The 20,139-nt window shown below is 33.3% G+C and overlaps 1 protein-coding gene across 4 annotated transcripts in view; it reads left to right on the forward strand.

The window, feature by feature from the left end:
- Positions 1-20,139, forward strand: part of DNAH11 (dynein axonemal heavy chain 11) — a 213,708-nt gene that overhangs the window by 109,594 nt on the left and 83,975 nt on the right. For all 4 annotated transcript variants that reach the window (XM_070727462.1, XM_070727463.1, XM_070727464.1 and 1 more), the window contains 4 exons: positions 993-1,116; positions 2,290-2,432; positions 4,324-4,485; positions 18,813-19,046. In XM_070727462.1, coding sequence (XP_070583563.1) covers positions 993-1,116; positions 2,290-2,432; positions 4,324-4,485; positions 18,813-19,046 — 663 coding nt within the window. The remainder of the gene's footprint in view (positions 1-992; positions 1,117-2,289; positions 2,433-4,323; positions 4,486-18,812; positions 19,047-20,139) is intronic.

A 20,139-nucleotide genomic window follows, 5' to 3' on the forward strand; every position in this document is an offset into this window, starting at 1 on the left:
TTATTAATAAAATATAATATTAGCAGATATTCCTTGATTTTTCAGAATCCACTTTTGTTACATAAGGTAAATCTCAAATTTCTGCTATGGAAGCAGTCAGTTTACTTGTATAAAGTAACTAAATTTCCCAAGAAAAGCCTCCTCGGGTAATACTAGGAAAACTTAGAAGACTAAGGAGATTTCTTTAAAGCACATATTCTTCAAATCTTTAATTAGACCTTCTGCTTTATTATGCATGTGTTGACATTGTTTTCTGCAGAAATTGGGATCGAATATAACTGGAGTGGGTGGGGTGGGATATGATTTTCTTTATGGCAGAAGACAGATTTGGCTCCACTCCCAAAATGCCCCATTCTTCTTATCTATAGCCATAGGCATTGAATGCTGGGCTTCCTCTCAGAAAGTCCCAATAGAGACGTAGCATTGAGAGTCCTTTAAATTGGTTTTCAGGTGGCAGATACCCCTCCATTTTTGGGTAGGAGGAATCTGCCCCCTGATATCTTTCCTCCAGATTCTCTCATTTCAGGCACCCTTTCTGCAATCGGAGAGAGGAATGCTTCCATTTAAAAGGCTTTCAACGCAGGCTCTGACCGAGGCAGCCAAGCCACAGGTGCTTGCTGGAAAGCCCAGTAGCATATTTACGAAATGGCAGGTTCAGGAGGACTAATATGCTGCCTCTCTATCAGGACTTTCTGAAATGAAACCTGGCTTTCAATGCACTTTCCCAGGATGCTTCAGGAATCAGTCTCCATGTAGAACTGAGAATCCCTGCCACCTGGAACTATCCAATAATGCAACGCGTGAAGTGTGTGTGGGGGGCTATATTTGGAGTATAAGATGCACCCAGATTTTCACGCTCTTTTTTGGAGGGCGGGGGGGCGGAGCGCCTTTGAAAAATATGGTACTAGCATTTTCCCCACTGATTGTGGCTTCTCTCTTCCTAGTTTCTTATTTTTTAAGTTAAGATGAGTAATTGCCTCCTTCCCTTACAGGTAGATCTTGCCAGTTTGTACATCAAGACAGGTGCCAGGAACATTCCCACTGTGTTTTTGCTGACAGATGCTCAAGTTCCAGATGAACACTTTCTTGTACTGATTAATGACTTGTTGGCATCAGGTGATTATACCTACGCATTTCTTGAGAGATTCTCTCAATGACAAATTATCAGGTGTTTCAATGAACTTTAAAAGGGGGTTATTTATCTGTGAGATGTTTTCCAATGTGGGTGGGGTGTCCTTTGACAAAATATCTATTAAGCCTAGTAAGCTCAATATTGTGCATTGTTTGCTTGAAAACTAGCCATGTTGTAAATCACATTCACCATCATCAGGCTGAAGTTCCAATCTTTGTGTTGTTGTAAAATTTTACAACAACACAAAGATTGGAACTTCAGCCTGATGATGGTGAATGTGATTTCGCCGAAACGTCGCATAGACATGCAAAATATTACACAGGGCAAAACCCGAACTCAGAACAATCTACATACATATACCCGTGAAAATTTACGAAAACATATATATATATATATATATATGTTTTCGTAAATTTTCACGGGTATATGTATGTAGATTGTTCTGAGTTCGGGTTTTGCCCTGTGTAATGTTTTGCATGTCTATGCGACGTTTCGGCGAAATCACATTCAACCTCAGCCTGAAGATGGTGAATGTGATTTCGCCGAAACGTCGCATAGACATGCAAAACATTACACAGGGCAAAACCCGAACTCAGAACAATCTACATATATATATATATATGTGTGTGTGTGTGTGTGTGTGTGTGTGTGTGTGTGTGTGTGTGTAGGTTAAACATTGCAACTCTGTTGGAATGAATACTAGCTGTTTAAATACTTGTATTAATTGGTTACACAGAAAAAGTAATCCTTGTAGTGATGTTAGCCTTTAAGGACAGTTACAAGAAACCATGTTTTAAAAGCATAAGAATATATTAATGTACACACACACACACATATGCACACACACGTATATAAATATATATACATGTTGCAATTCCAAATAGGTTTCCAAAATAAAGAAGGAAAAGAAATTTTTAAAAAATCATTTATGTTTAGGTCAAATGAATGTGTCTTTGCAATAAGTAAATATTTTATTTGGAATCTGTAAATATTTTGTGTATATAATTATAACTTTTTAAAACTAAACTAGTAGCCCTCATAACTGTAAGGAACATTATAGCTGAAATTAGAAATTCTTATTAGATATATATGAAAAATAATACATATATATTATTTTTTATATTTATTCCTCGCAACACTTATCTCTTTTAATAAAGGAGAAATTCCAGATCTGTTCACTGATGAAGATACAGATAGCATTATTGCAGGAATGAAGAATGAAATACATGAACTTGGTCTTACTGACACTAGAGAAAACTGTTGGAATTTCTTTTTAAATAGAGTACAACTGCAACTCAAAGTAAGAAGTAATTCTTTCAATATTTCAAGGAGAGTATATATTTACTTGCATCTCTCAGTAATTCCATACGAATATATTGCTGCTTTCTGATCCAGAGATAACTAGATGATAACCTAACCTGTGGTTTACAGCATAGTTATCAGCCAATTTACCAATTTCAGGCTTCCACCTAATGAGGCCTGCAGAGTTTATTTTTCTTTTTTAAAATTTGCATATAAAGTATTATGAATCAAGGTCTGAGAAGGAAAGATAATCCTTTCACCATCCATTTGCCTCCATATACTTCCTATACAGAAAATTCAGTTGCAAGATTTACCAATAATCTGATATGTATATTAATCAGAATACAATATTCTCTAATCACTCTGATGCAATGGCAAAATGGTTTCCATGCACATTGAGATGTTTCTCATTCCCCAAAGTTGATGACTCATTAAATTAATTTTTTTTAAAATGATCAAAATGTTCATTGGTCACTGAGTCTTTCATGGTTTAAGTGGAGAATCTTTGATCCCATGCAAAATTTTAGGAGTGCTCAAGATGAGCTAACAAAATCTCATAAGCAGGGGTGAAATCCAGCAGGTTCTGGAGAACCAGTAGTAGAAATTTTGAATAGTTCATAGAATTGGTAGCAGAAATTTTGAGTAGTTCGGAAAACCAGAAAATGCCATCTCTGGCTGACTCCAGAACAAGGTGGGAATGGGGATTTTGGGGTATCCTTCCCCTGGGATGGGATGGGAATGGAAATTTTACAGTATACTTTGCTTGCCATGCCCACCAAGCCACACCATACCCACCAAAAAAATGGATTTTACCACTGATCATAAGCATTAACATCTTGTAAGTTTGGTAACAATATTTCCCGGAGATGATCTTGAACATTTCTCAAGATAGTGATATGTTACCAAGAATTTGAAAAGTTTTCATTATATCCCATCAGAGGATAAGTTCTTATTTGGTTCTCAAATGTTCTAATTGTTCATAATTCCAATGTAAAACATTGTTTTTACAGTTTTTGTAAACTCTTAAAACATACTTTTCTTGCTGTTACTTACTTCTATGCCCTACTGTGCAAAATTAGTATTTCCAGAGGCAGCTCTATCAGTGCAGACTTCCAACAGGTCATAAGTAAAACCCTTAGACTGGAGAATATGTGTCACTAAATTTATTCAAAACTTACTTTGGTAAGTTTTTTCAGAATGGAAAAGGAAAAATAAAAGGGGATAGTAGCATAGGGAGATTTTTTTCAAATCGTTATTGGATAACAGTCTCTTTTAAAATATAATGCTCTTTCAAAATAAAATTGTTAGGATTGAAATATGTGGATAGCTAAATATAATTTAAGGGTTTTTTTTTTTGAATAGCTAGGTAATTATTTGCCTATGCAAGGTTTTCTAATATTGCTAGGAAGCTTTGAAGAATGGCAATATCTGCATTAAAATATAGCCAAACATGAATGGACATATTGCATTATATAACTTTAGTCACATGGAACCATCACAGAATCAGAAGTCTAGAAGTGATTTTTGTCAAATGGGTTGCTCTGATGACTGAATGCTACAATTAAGTTTTAGCATCACTGATTAACACAAATGAGCTTATTAACTGATACTGCTATGTACCAGGAAGCAACCCACAAATGCATCAAATCCAGGATTTGTACAAAACCCAGTTCAAGTGAATAAAACACCATTTTCTGAAGTTAAAATCCTAATTTGCCTAAATTCATTAGCTGCTACAGTAGGTAAATTGCATTTTTGTTTGTGACTCTCATGGCAGTGGTTCATTGCCACTACAGTTGACTGCATTATTCTCTTTGATTACCATGTTATGCTTCAGTCTCTCTCTCTCTCTCTCTCCCTTTCTTTTTTGCTTCTCTTCATCTGTACAGATCATTTTGTGTTTTTCTCCTGTCGGTTCCACATTGCGAGTTAGAGCTCGGAAGTTCCCAGCCATAGTTAACTGCACAGCTATTGACTGGTTTCATGAGTGGCCGCAGGAGGCCCTGGAATCCGTCAGCAGGAGGTTCATTGAGGAGATGCCTGGGATTAAGGTACAGAATTTCAAGCTCGTCAATCATATGCAAACGCAACACAGCTCTCTGGGAGATCAATAATAAGACAAGCTAGGAGAGGAAAAAACTTATTGTTTCTTCACATATTTGCCTTCATCTAAAGCTGCAGTGTTCACTATGGTTACAATATTTCTGTGTTACAATGCAGCCAATTTCTTCAACATAGCTTTGAAAGTGTGAAAGAAGAAGTAAAGGAATTGAAAAGGAAGCAAATATGCAAAGGTCCTAATAGCCCTTTTGAGCTTTTACAGTATCATCTAAAATTAAAAAGCTTGTCCGCTTCAGTAAAAGCATTTTCTTAAAATTATATGAGTTTGGTTGTACATATGAATACAGAAGAAACAAAACATTATCACATAATTGCAATTACCCACTCCCAAATTTTAAAAGAATAAAGAATTGTGCTCAAAGTTCAATTAGCAGAACATTTTTATCATCTTTAAACGTAGACTCTTGATATCGGAACATTTTCAATCCCCTTTCCTGTCAAGTGAGATAGTAAAAGTGCTTTTAACTTTTTGTTTCATGGTAGTAAAATTAATTAGAAAATAATCAGCATGAATTCATGCTAACTTGTAATATTAAGAATAAGAAGTCAGAATTTAACTTCAATGAAAACTTACAATTGAGCTGCTTTTTTATGATAATTTCCTGTATAATTTCTTAAAAGTAATTATGATCGGTGATGGGCTCCTACGGGTATGGTCAGGTACGCAGAACCGGCAGAAAAATTTTGTCACGTACACAGAACTGGTACAAAAAAAATTGATTTTTTTTTCTTTTTTTCCTTTTTTGGGTTCTGGGTATGTTTTTCCTATCGCAGTAAATGAGGTTGAATGTGTATAATATTAGGAGACCTTTGTGTGTGTGTGTGTGTGTGTATGTATATACATATACAGTTTATATAGTAGATAATGTATATTTTTGTGTGCCTATGTATGTTCACATATGGCATATATACATAGAATTAAATAATATATTTTGGATATTCAGTAATAGTAAATAGATAGGGAAATTGTATCTCTTTGAGGAGAGGGGAGGCCAGGCACTGTAACCCTAACCCAAACCCTTGACGTGAGTGACGTCAAGTTGGCCACCTTTAAGCCTATCTCTTGACCTTTAAGCCACCTCTGGTCACATGATTGTCAAGCCACTCCCATCTGATTACATAGCTGACAAGCCACACCCACAAAATAAGCCACGCTCATAGTGGTAGTAAAAAAATTTGCAGCCCTTTACTGATTATGATCCAGCTAGAAAAATGTTCTACTATGCCAGATTTTTAGTTAGATTTAATATTTGATTTCTTCCTGGACCAAATGAAATAAGAAAGAAAGTACTTTAAATAACAATGTTGATTAAAAACTAAAGAAAAAATAAAGATGTCTTCATGTCTGGTCTGATGACAGGGTAATATAAGAATTGAAGATTCATTGCCGTTACAACCAAAAGATGTAATCTATTGTAAAGCCAACAATTGTAAAATAATGAAGTGTTTGTTTCTTTATTTCTTTATGATAAACAAAACAAAAAAGAATCTAATTAGAAACACAGTTAATGTTTTAACTTGATAGAAGAATGATACACCAGATTGCATACAAGTTCTATTCTAAAGCAAAACAGGAAGGAATTGGCTAGGTGGAATAGTGCTAAAATGTGTGTTATAAGTGACAAGCACAATCAATAGAGATAACCCATGGCAAATCCAACAGCACTCCTCAAAATGTTAAAAGCTGTTTCTTGCTCAGTAAATTCATTGTAACCTTTTCCCTTTGCTATATATCAGTTCCAACTAATATAACTCCTTCTTTTGAAAAATGCTCAACAGTGCTCAAAACTTTCATTTTTACATAGAAAGAGTTAGAAATCATTTAAACAGAAGTTTTGTTTGGTACTTAGATCTTTTTCTTCTCCCCCCCCCCCAGTCCTATCCTGCCAATGCTACAACTGAACAGATTCTGTAAGATTAAAAAGAGTGACCAATGACATCTACTGGCCATAGAGAGACTTGTCTTTCTTTTCCTATACCATACTATGCAGATAACCTTTGAAAGATTCCAGCATAGTATTGTAGTCCTATCACTTCTGGGTCTGTTCTGCTCTATTTGGTTCAAATTTATAATCCATCCAAAGTCAGTGTGTGTGCATGCGCACGTAAAGTTAATTTTGTAGAAATGAGATTAGAATTACATATTGTAACATCTGTTTCATAAAATAGATGCAATGAGTAGCAAGGTAATTAGCTGGTTGTTCCATGTAAAATGAAAGAAAATATTATTTAAAATTATGACACTTATAGAACAAATTTGGCTAAAATATAAACAGGATATCTAAAAGTACACTTTTTGACTCTCTAGATTTTAAAGGTAGCTTGAACTGAAAAATAAAACTATTGCATGAGCTGTTAGAACTAAATTAATACAACAAAGATCAACATAATGTTAATATGGTAAATGCACACATAATATTGCATTGTTTTTCATTCTATACATCATTATTTGTGGCTGTTAACCAAGGAGAAACTTCAATTCTACGAAATGTAATACAATAAAATTTTGGCCAAGAATGCAGCTAATGCAAAGAAACTGAATTTAACAGAAACGTTACAATATCAACAAAATTGCAAAAGACCCATATTCAGAATATTTCTGTCGACTGCATCTTTAAATGATATTTCAGAATCATGCAAATACAGATAACAATATTTGACAACATAAAGCAGTTATTTGAGGATGTTATTATTATTTGTGAAAGATTGGATTTCTTAGTTAGGAAAATCAAGCAATATATGCATATCATATATGACTAATAGGGCATTTTCTCCATCCTCCAGGCTTTATAATACAGTACTAAGTGCAATAAAATTAAAAGAAAAATGATAATTGAAGATTCTAATAAATAAAGGAAAATATTTTTTTAAAGCCTATTCACATAGCATATAGTTAAATTACGAATATGTGCTGGAGGATATTATAAATAGTAATAGTGACAATTAAAACAAGAATTATACCAATTCACAAAAGAAAAGTGTAACAAAACAAAGTTTTGCTTCAGATTCTTTGGCAAAGGTGGAATTTCTACTTGTTTACAACAACTTAAAGCAGTTTTTCCTGAATTTGTGCTGCTTCTCTGCCACATGATCTTGGGCAACATATATTGAAAATACTGTTACAATATTGTGTATGTTATAGTTTTGGTATAATCCAGCAGACTTTATCCATATTGTCCACATGTACAGCTTTGGGAATATATCAATAATTAGTCAGACTATACATGTTTTGATGCTCAGACCTTTTTCTTGCTAGTATTACTTTTTTGCTAAAGAGGGGAAGGATGTGTCTATATGTATGTGTGTGTACATAAGCTTTTCTATGACTGAGAAAATAGTTAATAAGTGCAGATGGAGGGATCAATTAATTTTATAAATGAAAACTTTACAGACAACTAATTTTAATCAATATATATTAATCCAAAAAATACATTATTTCTTAGAATGTGTGTTCTGCTGAATATGCACAGAGATCTGGATGTTAATATGTACATATGTAGTGCATGTCTATACCATGTATTTTTTTATATATGTGTCTTTATCAGTAGTGGGTTCTAAATCCTGTTGCTACCAGTTCGCTCGTGCCTGATGCTTCTGTGCAGAAGTGTCCCAAGTGAGTGGGTGGAGCCTCCTGCTGCCATCACTACCAATTCACAGAACCAGTCTGAACTGGTAGCAATCCATCACTGGTCTGTATGTGATGTGTGTTTGTTTGTACATTATAGTATATATGAATTTAATTTTAATTGATCAGTGATGTAATTTATTCTAAACATGTTTTGGGAATAAAAGAAATACAGTTTAAAATCTTACTGTCCCAATCCTAATATGTTAAACTTAAGAATTCTCTTTATTTAAGCCTTCTCCTTTCTGTATGATTCTAATTGGGGAAGGGAAAGAATACAGATAATTATGTATAGACACATCCATAGTTCCCTCTAAGCTGAGCAATGAGCAATCGCTCACTTAAAAATCATCATCAACTCAGAGTTTTCCAAACCTGCCCAGAAGCCGAGAGGGAAAGAGTGAGAGGGAAGGAGAGAGAGAGGAAGAGAGGAAGGAAAAGAAAAAGAAAAAGAATGGGAGTAAGGAAGAGAGAAAGAAAATCAAAATCTAGTTTGAAACTAGCTCAACTATAGACACACAGTACAGTATTTTATTTTGAAATTCTCTGAGGCAAAACAGGGTGGGTTTTTTATTTGTTTGTTTGTTTGTTTGTTTGTTTGTTTGTTTGTTTATTTATTTATTTATTTATTTATTTATTTATTTATTTATTTATTTATTTATTTATTTATTTATTTATTTATTTATTTATTTATTTATTTATTTATTTATTTATTTATTTATTTATTTATTTATTTATTTATTTATTTATTTATTTATTGTTTCTGTGCCGCCCAGTCCCAAAGGGACTGCCGCTCACACACTATACTTTTCCGCCCACCCCCCAAAAAAATTAGAGGAAACACTGGACACATCCATTTTCTAAAATTACAATATGACTTAACAATTGTACTATATGAACAATTAATATCTAAATTGTTTTAGTTTAGAAATATAATTTTTCAACAAAACCTTTCCTGAGTGGATTAACTTTGTACATTGCATTTGATAGTCTTCTGTGACTTTATTTGTACACCCACAAACATACAGTGCTGCATATTATGCTACTTTTATCATGGTTAATATGTTTAAGAATTAAGATTAAGATGTACAAAAGTAGTAACGGAAGAGACATTGTAAAGTTGCTAACTCCCAAGCAATATCTTCAAGAATTACAATAAGATTTTATTGCTTCTTGAATTGGATACCGTCTGTTAAAAATTATATTCAGTTAGTTACTAAATTATTATTATCCAATTTCAATTGTTACTATTTTTTTTATTCCCAAAGTGGAAATTATTAGTTCTTTAGAATTTGTTCATTAATTTCTTCAGTGATGTAGGAAAAAAGCCATACTTGACTCAGCATTGAACTAGATGAGGCAACAGTGCCTGAAATATACAAGCAAACAGGATTTTCCCTATTGTTTTTAATCCCAAATTAATTTCACCATTTGAATTTTACAAGTAGGAACTGAACAGAAAGTAGCAACAGGTTCCAGTAAATCAAATGGTGGGAGAGGCAAGAAGCAAGTGGATAACCTAGAAAAATAATGGAGTACCACAAAAGAGTATGGTTTAGGGACTTTGCATGCGAGGATTTTTACTAGTCTGTTCAAAAGACAGGATTTAATTACTGCAAGGAAAAAATTATGTCTCTTCTGTGCAGAGTTTTTTGTCAGCTGAGGGTTTATTGATGTGATCTGGCTTTTTCTCTTAATTTATACAATTTATCTATTGTACACTGATTTTAAATATCTAGGGGAAACCATTTATTTCCATTTGTTAAGGACAGTTGACCACATATAATGGTCATTAGAGTGCATAAGCTATATTATCCAGTAAACTTGAGACAACAGATTCAAGAGGTATAATTACATTCATTAGTAGAACCTTCATTCAACTTCTAATTGGTCCAACCCCACGATTTAAAAGCCATAGTAACTGCATGTATTGAGAAGCTATAAAAACCAAGCAATGGTGGGACATTTAAGTGAATTAAATTGTACATAATTTTTTAAAAAGTTCCTGCAACTTTGTATTTTATCTTCAAATCAAAGAGGAAAAATGTTCCCAGGGGAACATATGAGTGTTTGGTCGTGTATGACATTGCTAGCAGAAGCCCCACATATGCAGCAGTGATACATGGATGAAAGTTATTTCAATGAAAAAGCCAAAAGGAAACTTTTGGCCTCAGTCCAGAAATTTTTGTCAGAATAGCAATTTTTCATGCATATTATTGAATGCAATGAATTTTTTTTCTTTCTTTCTCTTTCTCCCTCTCTCTCTCCTCCCTCCCTCTCTAATTAGATAGATGATTTGATGACCTTATTAACTATTAGTTCAGAAATGGTGCTCATGATGCAGACTTCTATGCCCTACATAGGACCATTTTTCTTTAAAATATATATGTGCATGGAACCATTTACATGCTTAGGGACATATATGAAAGATCATCCACAACTCTATTAAGATATTTTATTAAAATTTCATGCAAGAAAGATAGAGCCATGCAGATCTGTTTCCACCCTTATGTTCCTAACTATTACATTAAATTTAAAGGATGGTTTTGCGTGTTTTCAACTTATACAACAAATCAATTGTACCTCAAATGATTCTAACTGCTGTAGAATATGGCAAAGTGAGATACTGAAGTTGCATGGCGGGTCTGCCCAAGATTATTTGGACACTTGTCTATGACCTTGACCAATTCCTTACATTGTTTTATACTTTGTTTAGATTAAATATCTGAATTTAACATGGATATAAAATTATTCCTAAATATTGCCATTGCTGGACCTGCTCATGCTACATGGAGATGCCTGAAAAATATGTTTCATTTAAAATATGCATATTTCTCAGTATACTGATTATTTAAAAATAAAAATACAGATATTATTGATTATAAGGTTACCCACTGATATTTAATATTGTAAATTAAATAAAAGGGAGAGCACAAGACTTTACTTCTAAAGAAGGTCAAATTAGCCATAATATTATTTGCCTTTGGGTTTGATAGAGCTGATCCTGAAAAAATATAAGGTGCAATATTGAACAAAACACCACCAAAACCTTGGAGATAACTGAATAGTGGAATAAATAATTTATGCTAATGAAATTACTGCAATTAGTAGTTCCACAATGACCCTTTTAGAAGACACAGCTGTTAATGTCAGGAAGTGTTGTCACTGCTGACCTTATCATAAGAGAAAGTGACAAATTGAAAATGCAAGGAAGACCAATCATCAAAGCGGTCTGCTCAGAACGATTAGAGTTTTGTGAAAAACAGTGTGAATTACAACCAGCTGCTCTTGGGCTCAGCAGCTCAGCATGCACCCCATGCTGTGCCATTTTGTTAAGCTTGATAACAATAGTTATTTTGCCCCATTGGAACAAGTTGTCTCAGGCCACTTCCAGCTCTACCGGAACCCACTTCTTTCCTGGCTGATTTACAAATAAAAGTGTTACCAAAGGCTTTTCTAAACTGCTACGTAAATGTCTCTCATAAGGATTATGGCTGAGCAGAAGCCAGTAATTTTGGAAGAAAGTTCTCCTTGTTAATATAGGTCTATAGTGTGTGTGTGTGTGTGTGCGTGTGTGTGTGCAAAAAAGAAAGTGATAGGAGTTATTTAACTATTTAAGGTCTAGCAGATTTTGCTTGCTGTCATTTTTTTTCCTAATGTGCATAAAACATTTCCATTTAAAAGTGAGAGTTTAGTCACTTTGCATCCAAGTCATGTAATCTTTATTTCAGTCTCAATGCCATTATTCTAGTTTAAAGGCAGTTCTTATTAAAGAAGCCATGTTCAAAAATAAGTTTTGTTCCAAAGATAAATTACAAGTTGTCTAAATGAGCTTCTTTGTAATATTAATTATGTTGGCTTGAAACGTTTAGCTATATCAACAATCACTCATGAATAATTTTCCAAAAGATCTCTAAGCATTATTGACAATGCTTTGGTAAATTATGTGTGACTTTCCTAAGAGTTGCTGTAGCTCATTTAATTCATATTAATTGATTTTTAAGTTTCCCTTGATTAATTGAACTGCATACATCTTGAACTGAGTGCAATAAATAATCATTAAAATGAGGGAGATGTGATTCCACAAATTAGAAAGTTAACTACGGTAGAAGTCATAGAGGACAAAATGGAAATTGCTTACGTGTGTACCGCAGCATTTTAATGCATTACTATATAATATAATGAACATTTTAGAAACAAATAAATCACATTTTCAAGATGTAAAATGTAATTTTAGATTAAATAATCAATACTATTGTTTTGTTATTGTATTAGTATGTGTGTTTTTCTACATGGGTTATTTTAATATTTATTTATTTTAATAAAAAATATTTTAATGTGTAAAATAAAGCTAAATAGTTTGAATTAATCAGCAGTGAATGAGGTAGAATATTAAGCTCCTCTATCCCTTAGGAATTGATTAGTTAAAATATCTCTTCTGCTGATGGAATTAAGTAACAGCCTTTTCTTCTGACTTCTACTGAATCCTAGCAAGTTCTGTTTCATCTGCATCATGCTTTAATGCTTTTTCAGATGTAAACTATATTTGGAAAAACTGAGTTTTATTTAGTTATTTTATTCAAATTACATAAGTAATTAGGAGGAGGACAGTGCTAAATGGAATCAAAGCATGCAAATAGAGTGGAAACTTAACCATTTTCTTCTCTGTTAATGCTTGAAGAACATCTAGAAAATAATGAATTTTTTCCTCTCTATGCATGCTCAAATTCCATTAACATCTCCCCATTGAGTGTTGTAATTTGCATTTTAAAGCAGCTGCATATGTTTAATCCATCTATTTTGGCCCTAGCTCTGACCTCACTCCAATTAATGGGGTTACAACTCCCATCAATTATGCATTGTTTGGGAATTCCAGATGTAGCATGGCTTTTACAGCTGAACTGATGAGAAATTCTTTTATTAAAAAAAGTTTCTGTGAGGTTTTGTGACAAAACAATTATTTCAGGTTAATGCCAATGTCATTTGTTGACCACTGATTAAACATATTATTTATCAATGTCAATAAGGCCCTCATTGATTTCCCCAACTAGTTTTGGAGGTTATGTTTGGGGGAAGAGGACTTAGGGATGATGGATGGATGGATGGATGGATGGATGGATGGATGGATGATAGGTAGGTAGGTAGGTAGGTAGATAATAGATGGATCCTAGATGAATAGAAAGATAAGATAAAGATAACATAAGATGGCATTTTATTTCTATAATTCTCAGAAGCATGGCTAATGACTAGCCTGTTTTCCCCAAAATAAGACATCTCCTGATAATAAGCCCACTCCAGCTTTTGAATGCAGGGCAATAAGGCCAAGTGTATATTTAAGTATTCAGAAAAATATAAGACAGGGTCTTATTTTGGGGAAAACACGGTATATGCATATATGATGGTCTAATAGCCTAATACAGGAGTAGGCAAAGTTGGCTCTTCTATGACATGTGGGCTTCAACTCCCAGAATTTCTGAGTTAGCATGATTGCTTCAGGAATTCTGGGAGTTGAAGTCCACAAGTTATAGAAGAACCAACTTTGCATACCCCTGGTTTAACGTATATATGGGAATATCAAATTGAGATCTTTGTCTGATTTCCAAAATGGTGCCTATGAACCAAGGCCTGAACGATAATATCAAACCATCAAGTGCAGTTAGTAGAAATAAAAAGAGGACACATTTTCTTGTGGGTGACTTGACTGTTAGAGGTGTTGATTTGGGACAGAGTAAGGATGTGGTGAAGCTGATGAGGTGTCTCCCAGGAGCCACTGCCAGCAGGGAAAGGAAGCAGATTACAAATATGTACAAGGCTGCGAATAAAGGTAATAATGTTGATGTGGTGGTGCATCTTGGCACAAATGATTTGTACCAGAGAAATGTTAATGTAGTAAAAAGAGATTTCCAATGTCTAAGTGTGGAGCTGGGCAGAATAACTGATTCAGTGTCTTTCTCAGAGGTGTTACCGGTTTGTGGTCAGGAGGATAAAACACTTGTATCAGAGAGTTTAATGTGTGGTTAAGGCAGTGATGTAAAGCTGAAGGTTTTGGCTATGTAAGTCATGATGTCAGTAGGTGGTCTAATAAGGAGTTGTTTAAGAGGGATGGTTTGTATCCATCATAGGGAGGTACCCAGGGGTTCAGTGAGGAGTTCAGAACTTTTTTGGACAGGCATTTAAACTAGGTAAGGGGGACAGAGATGTAACTGATGTGAATGATTTCTGTCCCCGACCAATGAGAATAAATCAGTTTCTGGAAGCTTATGAAAAGGGAGCTGTAAATAAAATAGGTGTAGCTGTTGATGATAAGGGGCAAACTAATAATGAAAATAATGTCCTTCGGGTAATGTGCACGAATGCTGGAAGCTTGAGCAACAAGCTCTGTGAGTTAATGGCCATAATATCTAGAGATAATTTGGATCTGGTTGCCATAGCTGAGACATGGTTTAAGGATTCTAATGAATGGGAAATATCCATACCAGGATATACATTGTATAGGAAGGATAGAATAGAGAGAAGGGGAGGTGGAGTAGCCATTTATGTTAAGGAAAGTCTAAAAAGAACACTAATTCATTTTTTTTTTCCCAAATCTTTTTATTAATTTTCTTTAAAATGACAAACAAACTTACAAACATTTAACATACATTGTAGGGATGTATCATCCCTGCTCTTCTCAAAAGTATAATTGCAGATACAGAAAAAGGAATACACAATTGAATATCTAATTCAATGCTACTAATACAAAAAATATCTAGTAAAAAAATTAACTGTCATATAAAAGTTTCTAATTAATTTCAAGTCAAAAAAATCTTTAGAAAAAACAAATTTCTATTCTATCTATATAAACTAAATCTAAAATAAATCTTAATAAGAAAAGATCATCTAAAATATCTATACTTGTTACTACTCTTCTTTATTTTTTTATTCTTATCTATCCATTCATAAACATTGTTCCATGTTGCGTAAAATTTGGTTTCTTCCTGTTCATTCAAGCGTCTTGTCATCATGTCCATTTCCGCGCAGTCTAATATTTTTGCAATAACTCCCTCTTCTTTGGGGATATCTTCCCCTTTCCAATTTTGCGCGTATATAATCCTTGCCGCTGTAAAAATATGTATAATCAAGTACAAAATTTCTTTTTTATAATTTTGGTTAGTAATTCCTAGCAAACAAAACTCCGGGGTGAAATCTATTTTCTGCTTTGTAATTTCTTTTGTCATTTTTGCTATCATTTTCCAATACATTTTAGCTTTATTACATGTCCACCATTGATGGTAATAGGATCCTATTTCTTTCTTACATTTCCAGCACAAAGGTGATGTCTTTGGGAACATTTTTGCTAATCTACTTGGTGGGAGATGCCATCTATAAAACATTTTAATTTGGTTCTCTTTCAAAGAAACTGATTTAGTCATTCTCCAATTGCACATCCAAACTTTCTCCCATGTATCTAAATCAATTTCTTTACCTATGTTTCTACACCAATGTATCATGCTATCTTTTAATGTTAATTCAATATTCTTGTGGGTAATCAAATATTTATATATTTTTCCAATTACTCTGTTGTGGTTTTTAGTGATTAACTCACTTAACAGGTTTTTACTTTTGTTAAATATATAGAGTGTACTATCTTTCTGGTATCTGGATCTAATCTGTGCATAATGCCACCAATCAATTTGTATCCCTTCATCTTGTAGTTTAATTCTAGATTTTAATTTCATTTGATTGTCTAACAAGTCTTTATATCTTATATTTCTTGAGTCATTAATGGAATTTGGATGTATTATTGCGTCCAAGGGGGTAACCCAATCTGGAATTGTTAAAAAGTGGTTTTTCTTTATGTCTTTCCAGACATCAAATAAATATTTTCTCAGCGTGTGTCTTTTAAAGTAAGAATGGTTTTTATCTTTATCGTACCACACAAAAGCATGCCAACCAAGCATGAGGTCATGTCCTTCTAATATTGATGTTCTCATGTCCTCTAAAGTTATCCAGTTTTTAATCCATGTTAAGGCGGCTGCCTGGTAATATAGTTTCCAATTTGGGAGCGCAAAACCCCCCCTCTCTTTTATGTCTTCTAACATATTTATCTTAATTCTTGCCTTTTTCCCTTGCCATAGAAATTTTTTAACCACATTTGTTAAGTTTTTAAAAAAGTTAGCCCCTGGATTGATTGGGATCACTTGAAATAAAAATAATACCTTAGGTAAGATATTCATCTTAATCGTAGCAATTCTTCCCAAAAATGATATTTTTAGATTGTTCCATATTTCTAGATCCTTTTTAATTTCATTAATTAATTTTATATAATTATCATTTTTTAATGTTATTGTTTTGGCTGTTAGCCATATTCCCAAATATTTTACTTTTTTAACTATTTGCATTCCAGTAATACATTCCAAATTACTTTCTTGTATTTTACTCATGTTTTTAGTTATAATTTTTGTTTTATTTTTATTTATTTTCAAACCTGCCACCTTGCCATATTGTTCTATTGTTTGGATTAATCTTGGTGCTGTGACTAACGGATCTTCCATTATAAAAGTCAAATCATCTGCAAAGGCCTGGACTTTGTATATCTCTTTTCTAACTGTTAAACCTTTTATCTTTGGATCTGATCTTATTTTTATTAAGAGTGCTTCTAAAGTCATAATGAAAAGAAGAGGTGATATGGGACATCCTTGCCGCACTCCTTTATTTATTTTAAACGCTTCTAATTGTTCATTGTTTAATATAATTTTTGTCGTTTGTTCTGAATAAATAGCGTCTATTAAATTAACAAATTTGGGGCCGAATCTCATTTTATTTAATTGCATCTTTATAAATGTCCAATTCACATTATCAAAAGCTTTTTGCGCGTCTAAGAACATTAAAGATAATGTTTTATCTGAATGTTGCTCATAATACTCTAATACATTAATAATTGTTCTAAGATTATTTTTAATTTGTCTACCTGGAAGGAAACCATTTTGGTCTGAGTGAATTTTGCTGTTTATCACATTTTTCAATCTATCTGCGTATATTGCTATAAAAATTTTATAATCTACATTCAATAAAGATATTGGTCTATAGTTTTTAATTTTTTCTTTTGGTGTATCTGGTTTATGAATTAAAGTTATCAAAGATTCCGACCATGATTTAGGAATTTTACCATCTACTCTACATTCATTAAAAATTTGGAGCATATTATTTCTTAATACTTCATTTTCTATTTTATACCACTCTGCCGGGATAGCGTCCGGTCCCGTGGCTTTGTTGTTTTTCTGCTTTTTAATAACTATAAGGAGTTCTTCCATCGTTATTGGACTCTCCATCTTTTCTTGTTGTTCTTCTGTTATTTGTGGTAACTCTGCACTCTCTAGGTATTTAAATACGGCTTCTTCTTCAATATTATCATCTTTATACAATTCTTTAAAAAAGTTTTGAACTATATTTGCTTTTCCCTCTGGGTCATATTTTATTATTCCATCTTTATCTTCTAATTTTCTAATTAATTTAGATTGTCTCTGTTTTCTCAATTTGTATGCTAACCATCTACCTGATTTATTGGCATGCTCAAAATATTGTTGCTTAGCTTTCTTTATTTTTTCCAATAGCTGATTTTGTTCTTGTAATCTAATTTTGTGTTTAATTAAATTTATTTTTTTCCCCAAATCTTTATTTTTCACATTCAAAATACATGTAAAGATCTGGAGACTCTCTGGGTTTGCATGCAAAATAAAGAAGGTTCTGTCATTAGAATTGGGGTGATCTATAGGCCTCCAGGGCAATCTGAGGAATTTATTTATTGATTTGATTTGATTTGATTTGTATGCTGCCCCTCTTCATAGACTTGGAGCGGCTAACAACAACAATAAAACAGGGTCCCGCCAGATGACATTGTTTAGTCGATGGGACCAGGAGAAGGCCAACTCTGTGGGACCTAACTGGTTGCTGGGATTCGTGCGACAGAAGGCGGTCCCAGAGATATTTGGTCCGATGCCATGAAGGGCTTTATAGTAGGATGCTTGGCTGCATAGCTAGAGGTATAACAAGCAGGAAGAGGGAGATTGTGATCCCGCTATATAGAGCGCTGGCAAGACCACATTTGGAATACTGTGTTCAGTTCTGGAGACCTCACCCAGAAAAAGATATTGACAAAATTGAACGAGTCCAAAGACGGGCTACAAGAATGGTGGAAGGTCTTAAGCATAAAATGTATCAGGAAAGACTTAATGAACTCAATCTGTATAGTCTAGAGGACAGAAGGAAAAGGGGGGACATGATCGAAACATTTAAATATGTCAAAGAGTTAAATAAGGTTCAGAAGTGTTTTTAATAGGAAAGTGAACACAAGAACAAGGGGACACAATCTGAAGTTAGTTGGGGGAAAGATCAAAAGCAACATGAGAAAATTGGTAAATCCACAGTAACTGAATTTAAACATGCCTGGGATAAACATAGATCCATCCTAAGATAAAGTACAAAAAATAGTATAAGGGCAGACTAGATGGACCATGAGGTCTTTTTCTGCCGTCAGTCTTCTATGTTTCTATCTAGCATAATACTTTGACACTGGATATGGACATTGAGGGATATCTATTGTATCTAGTTTTATACTTAGTCATTTCAACTTTCTATATCTTTTTCTTTCAGCCACAGTTGTATGACTCCATTTGCTATTTTATGGCATATGCCCATGCTAGTGTGAATGAGATAAGTGCAAAATTTCAGTTAAATGAGAAGAGATACAATTACACAACCCCTAAGAGCTTCCTGGAACAAATAATGCTGTTTAAGAATCTTCTACAGAAGAAAATTCTGAAAATTTTTCAACATAAGGAACGCCTTATAAATGGCATTCAGAAGCTGAAAACAACTGCTTCTCAAGTAAGTCTTAGGATAATAAATAGTATTTCTACTGTTTATTTGGAATTTTATAATTTATAATTTAATATTGTATAATTATAATTTTATTTATAGTTTTATAATTATTTAGAAATGTCTAAAAACAAACTATCTTTAGATTTTATGTTAGGAATCTCTTTGAGAAATTAAAATGTTGTTTGTTTAATGTAATGTATGGGCCACCGGATCCTTTTTGGTTCTGGCCAAAACATTATTAACAATAGGTACAGAAATTGTACAAAATGAATATCCAGAAACAGAATGTCCATACTACCAAACAAATAACCCAGAAGATCTGCCTACCATTCTAATCTGGAGAAAGATTTTAAGATTTTAATGTGATTTAAATATATCAAAGGGATGGATATTGGAAGGGGGCAACATTCCAGAAGACCTAGCAAGCAATGAACCAAAGCATGCCATTTCTAAAATAGCTACTTTAAAAGCCAGATATCATGCGAAGCAGGTTTTACACTGGTAATAACCAGCATCTTGAATTGTTCCTCGAAACCCAATGACATATACCTACATGATTTGCACCTGTGTTTATTTGGAATCTATGCAATAAATGCAAGGATGGAAAACTATGATGGTCTAAATAATTTTTAATTATAACTTTTGCAAATATTTTTTCATGACTGTTAACTATATACTGTCAAAACTGATTAGATTTGGTCAAGTAATATTTGCAGAATACCAACCACTTTAAGAACTGACAATGAAGATATTGAGTATATCTGCTTCCTGTAGCATTGATAATAAATAACAATAAGGAATTAGCAGTCAAGAAATACGCTGCAGACTAGCATATATCATATCTAATAAAGTAGCAATGAAGGTCTTGGAAATGATATTCAGATGTTGTAATGTGACAATATGCATTTTTGTTATGACATTATATGAGAATGAAAGTTGGACTTTGAATTGTATTGATACTTGAGTTGTATTGATACTTTTGAACTTTACTAGTGAAGAAGCCTCCTGAAGAGATCTTAGATTGCCAAGAAAATAATTGATGAATCATTGAACAAATCAACCTAGAATGCTCATTTGAGGCACAAATAACCAGACTCAA

The sequence above is a fragment of the Erythrolamprus reginae genome, chromosome Z (genome assembly GCF_031021105.1).
Source record: "Erythrolamprus reginae isolate rEryReg1 chromosome Z, rEryReg1.hap1, whole genome shotgun sequence".
In the NCBI taxonomy this organism is placed as follows: domain Eukaryota; kingdom Metazoa; phylum Chordata; class Lepidosauria; order Squamata; family Dipsadidae; genus Erythrolamprus; species Erythrolamprus reginae.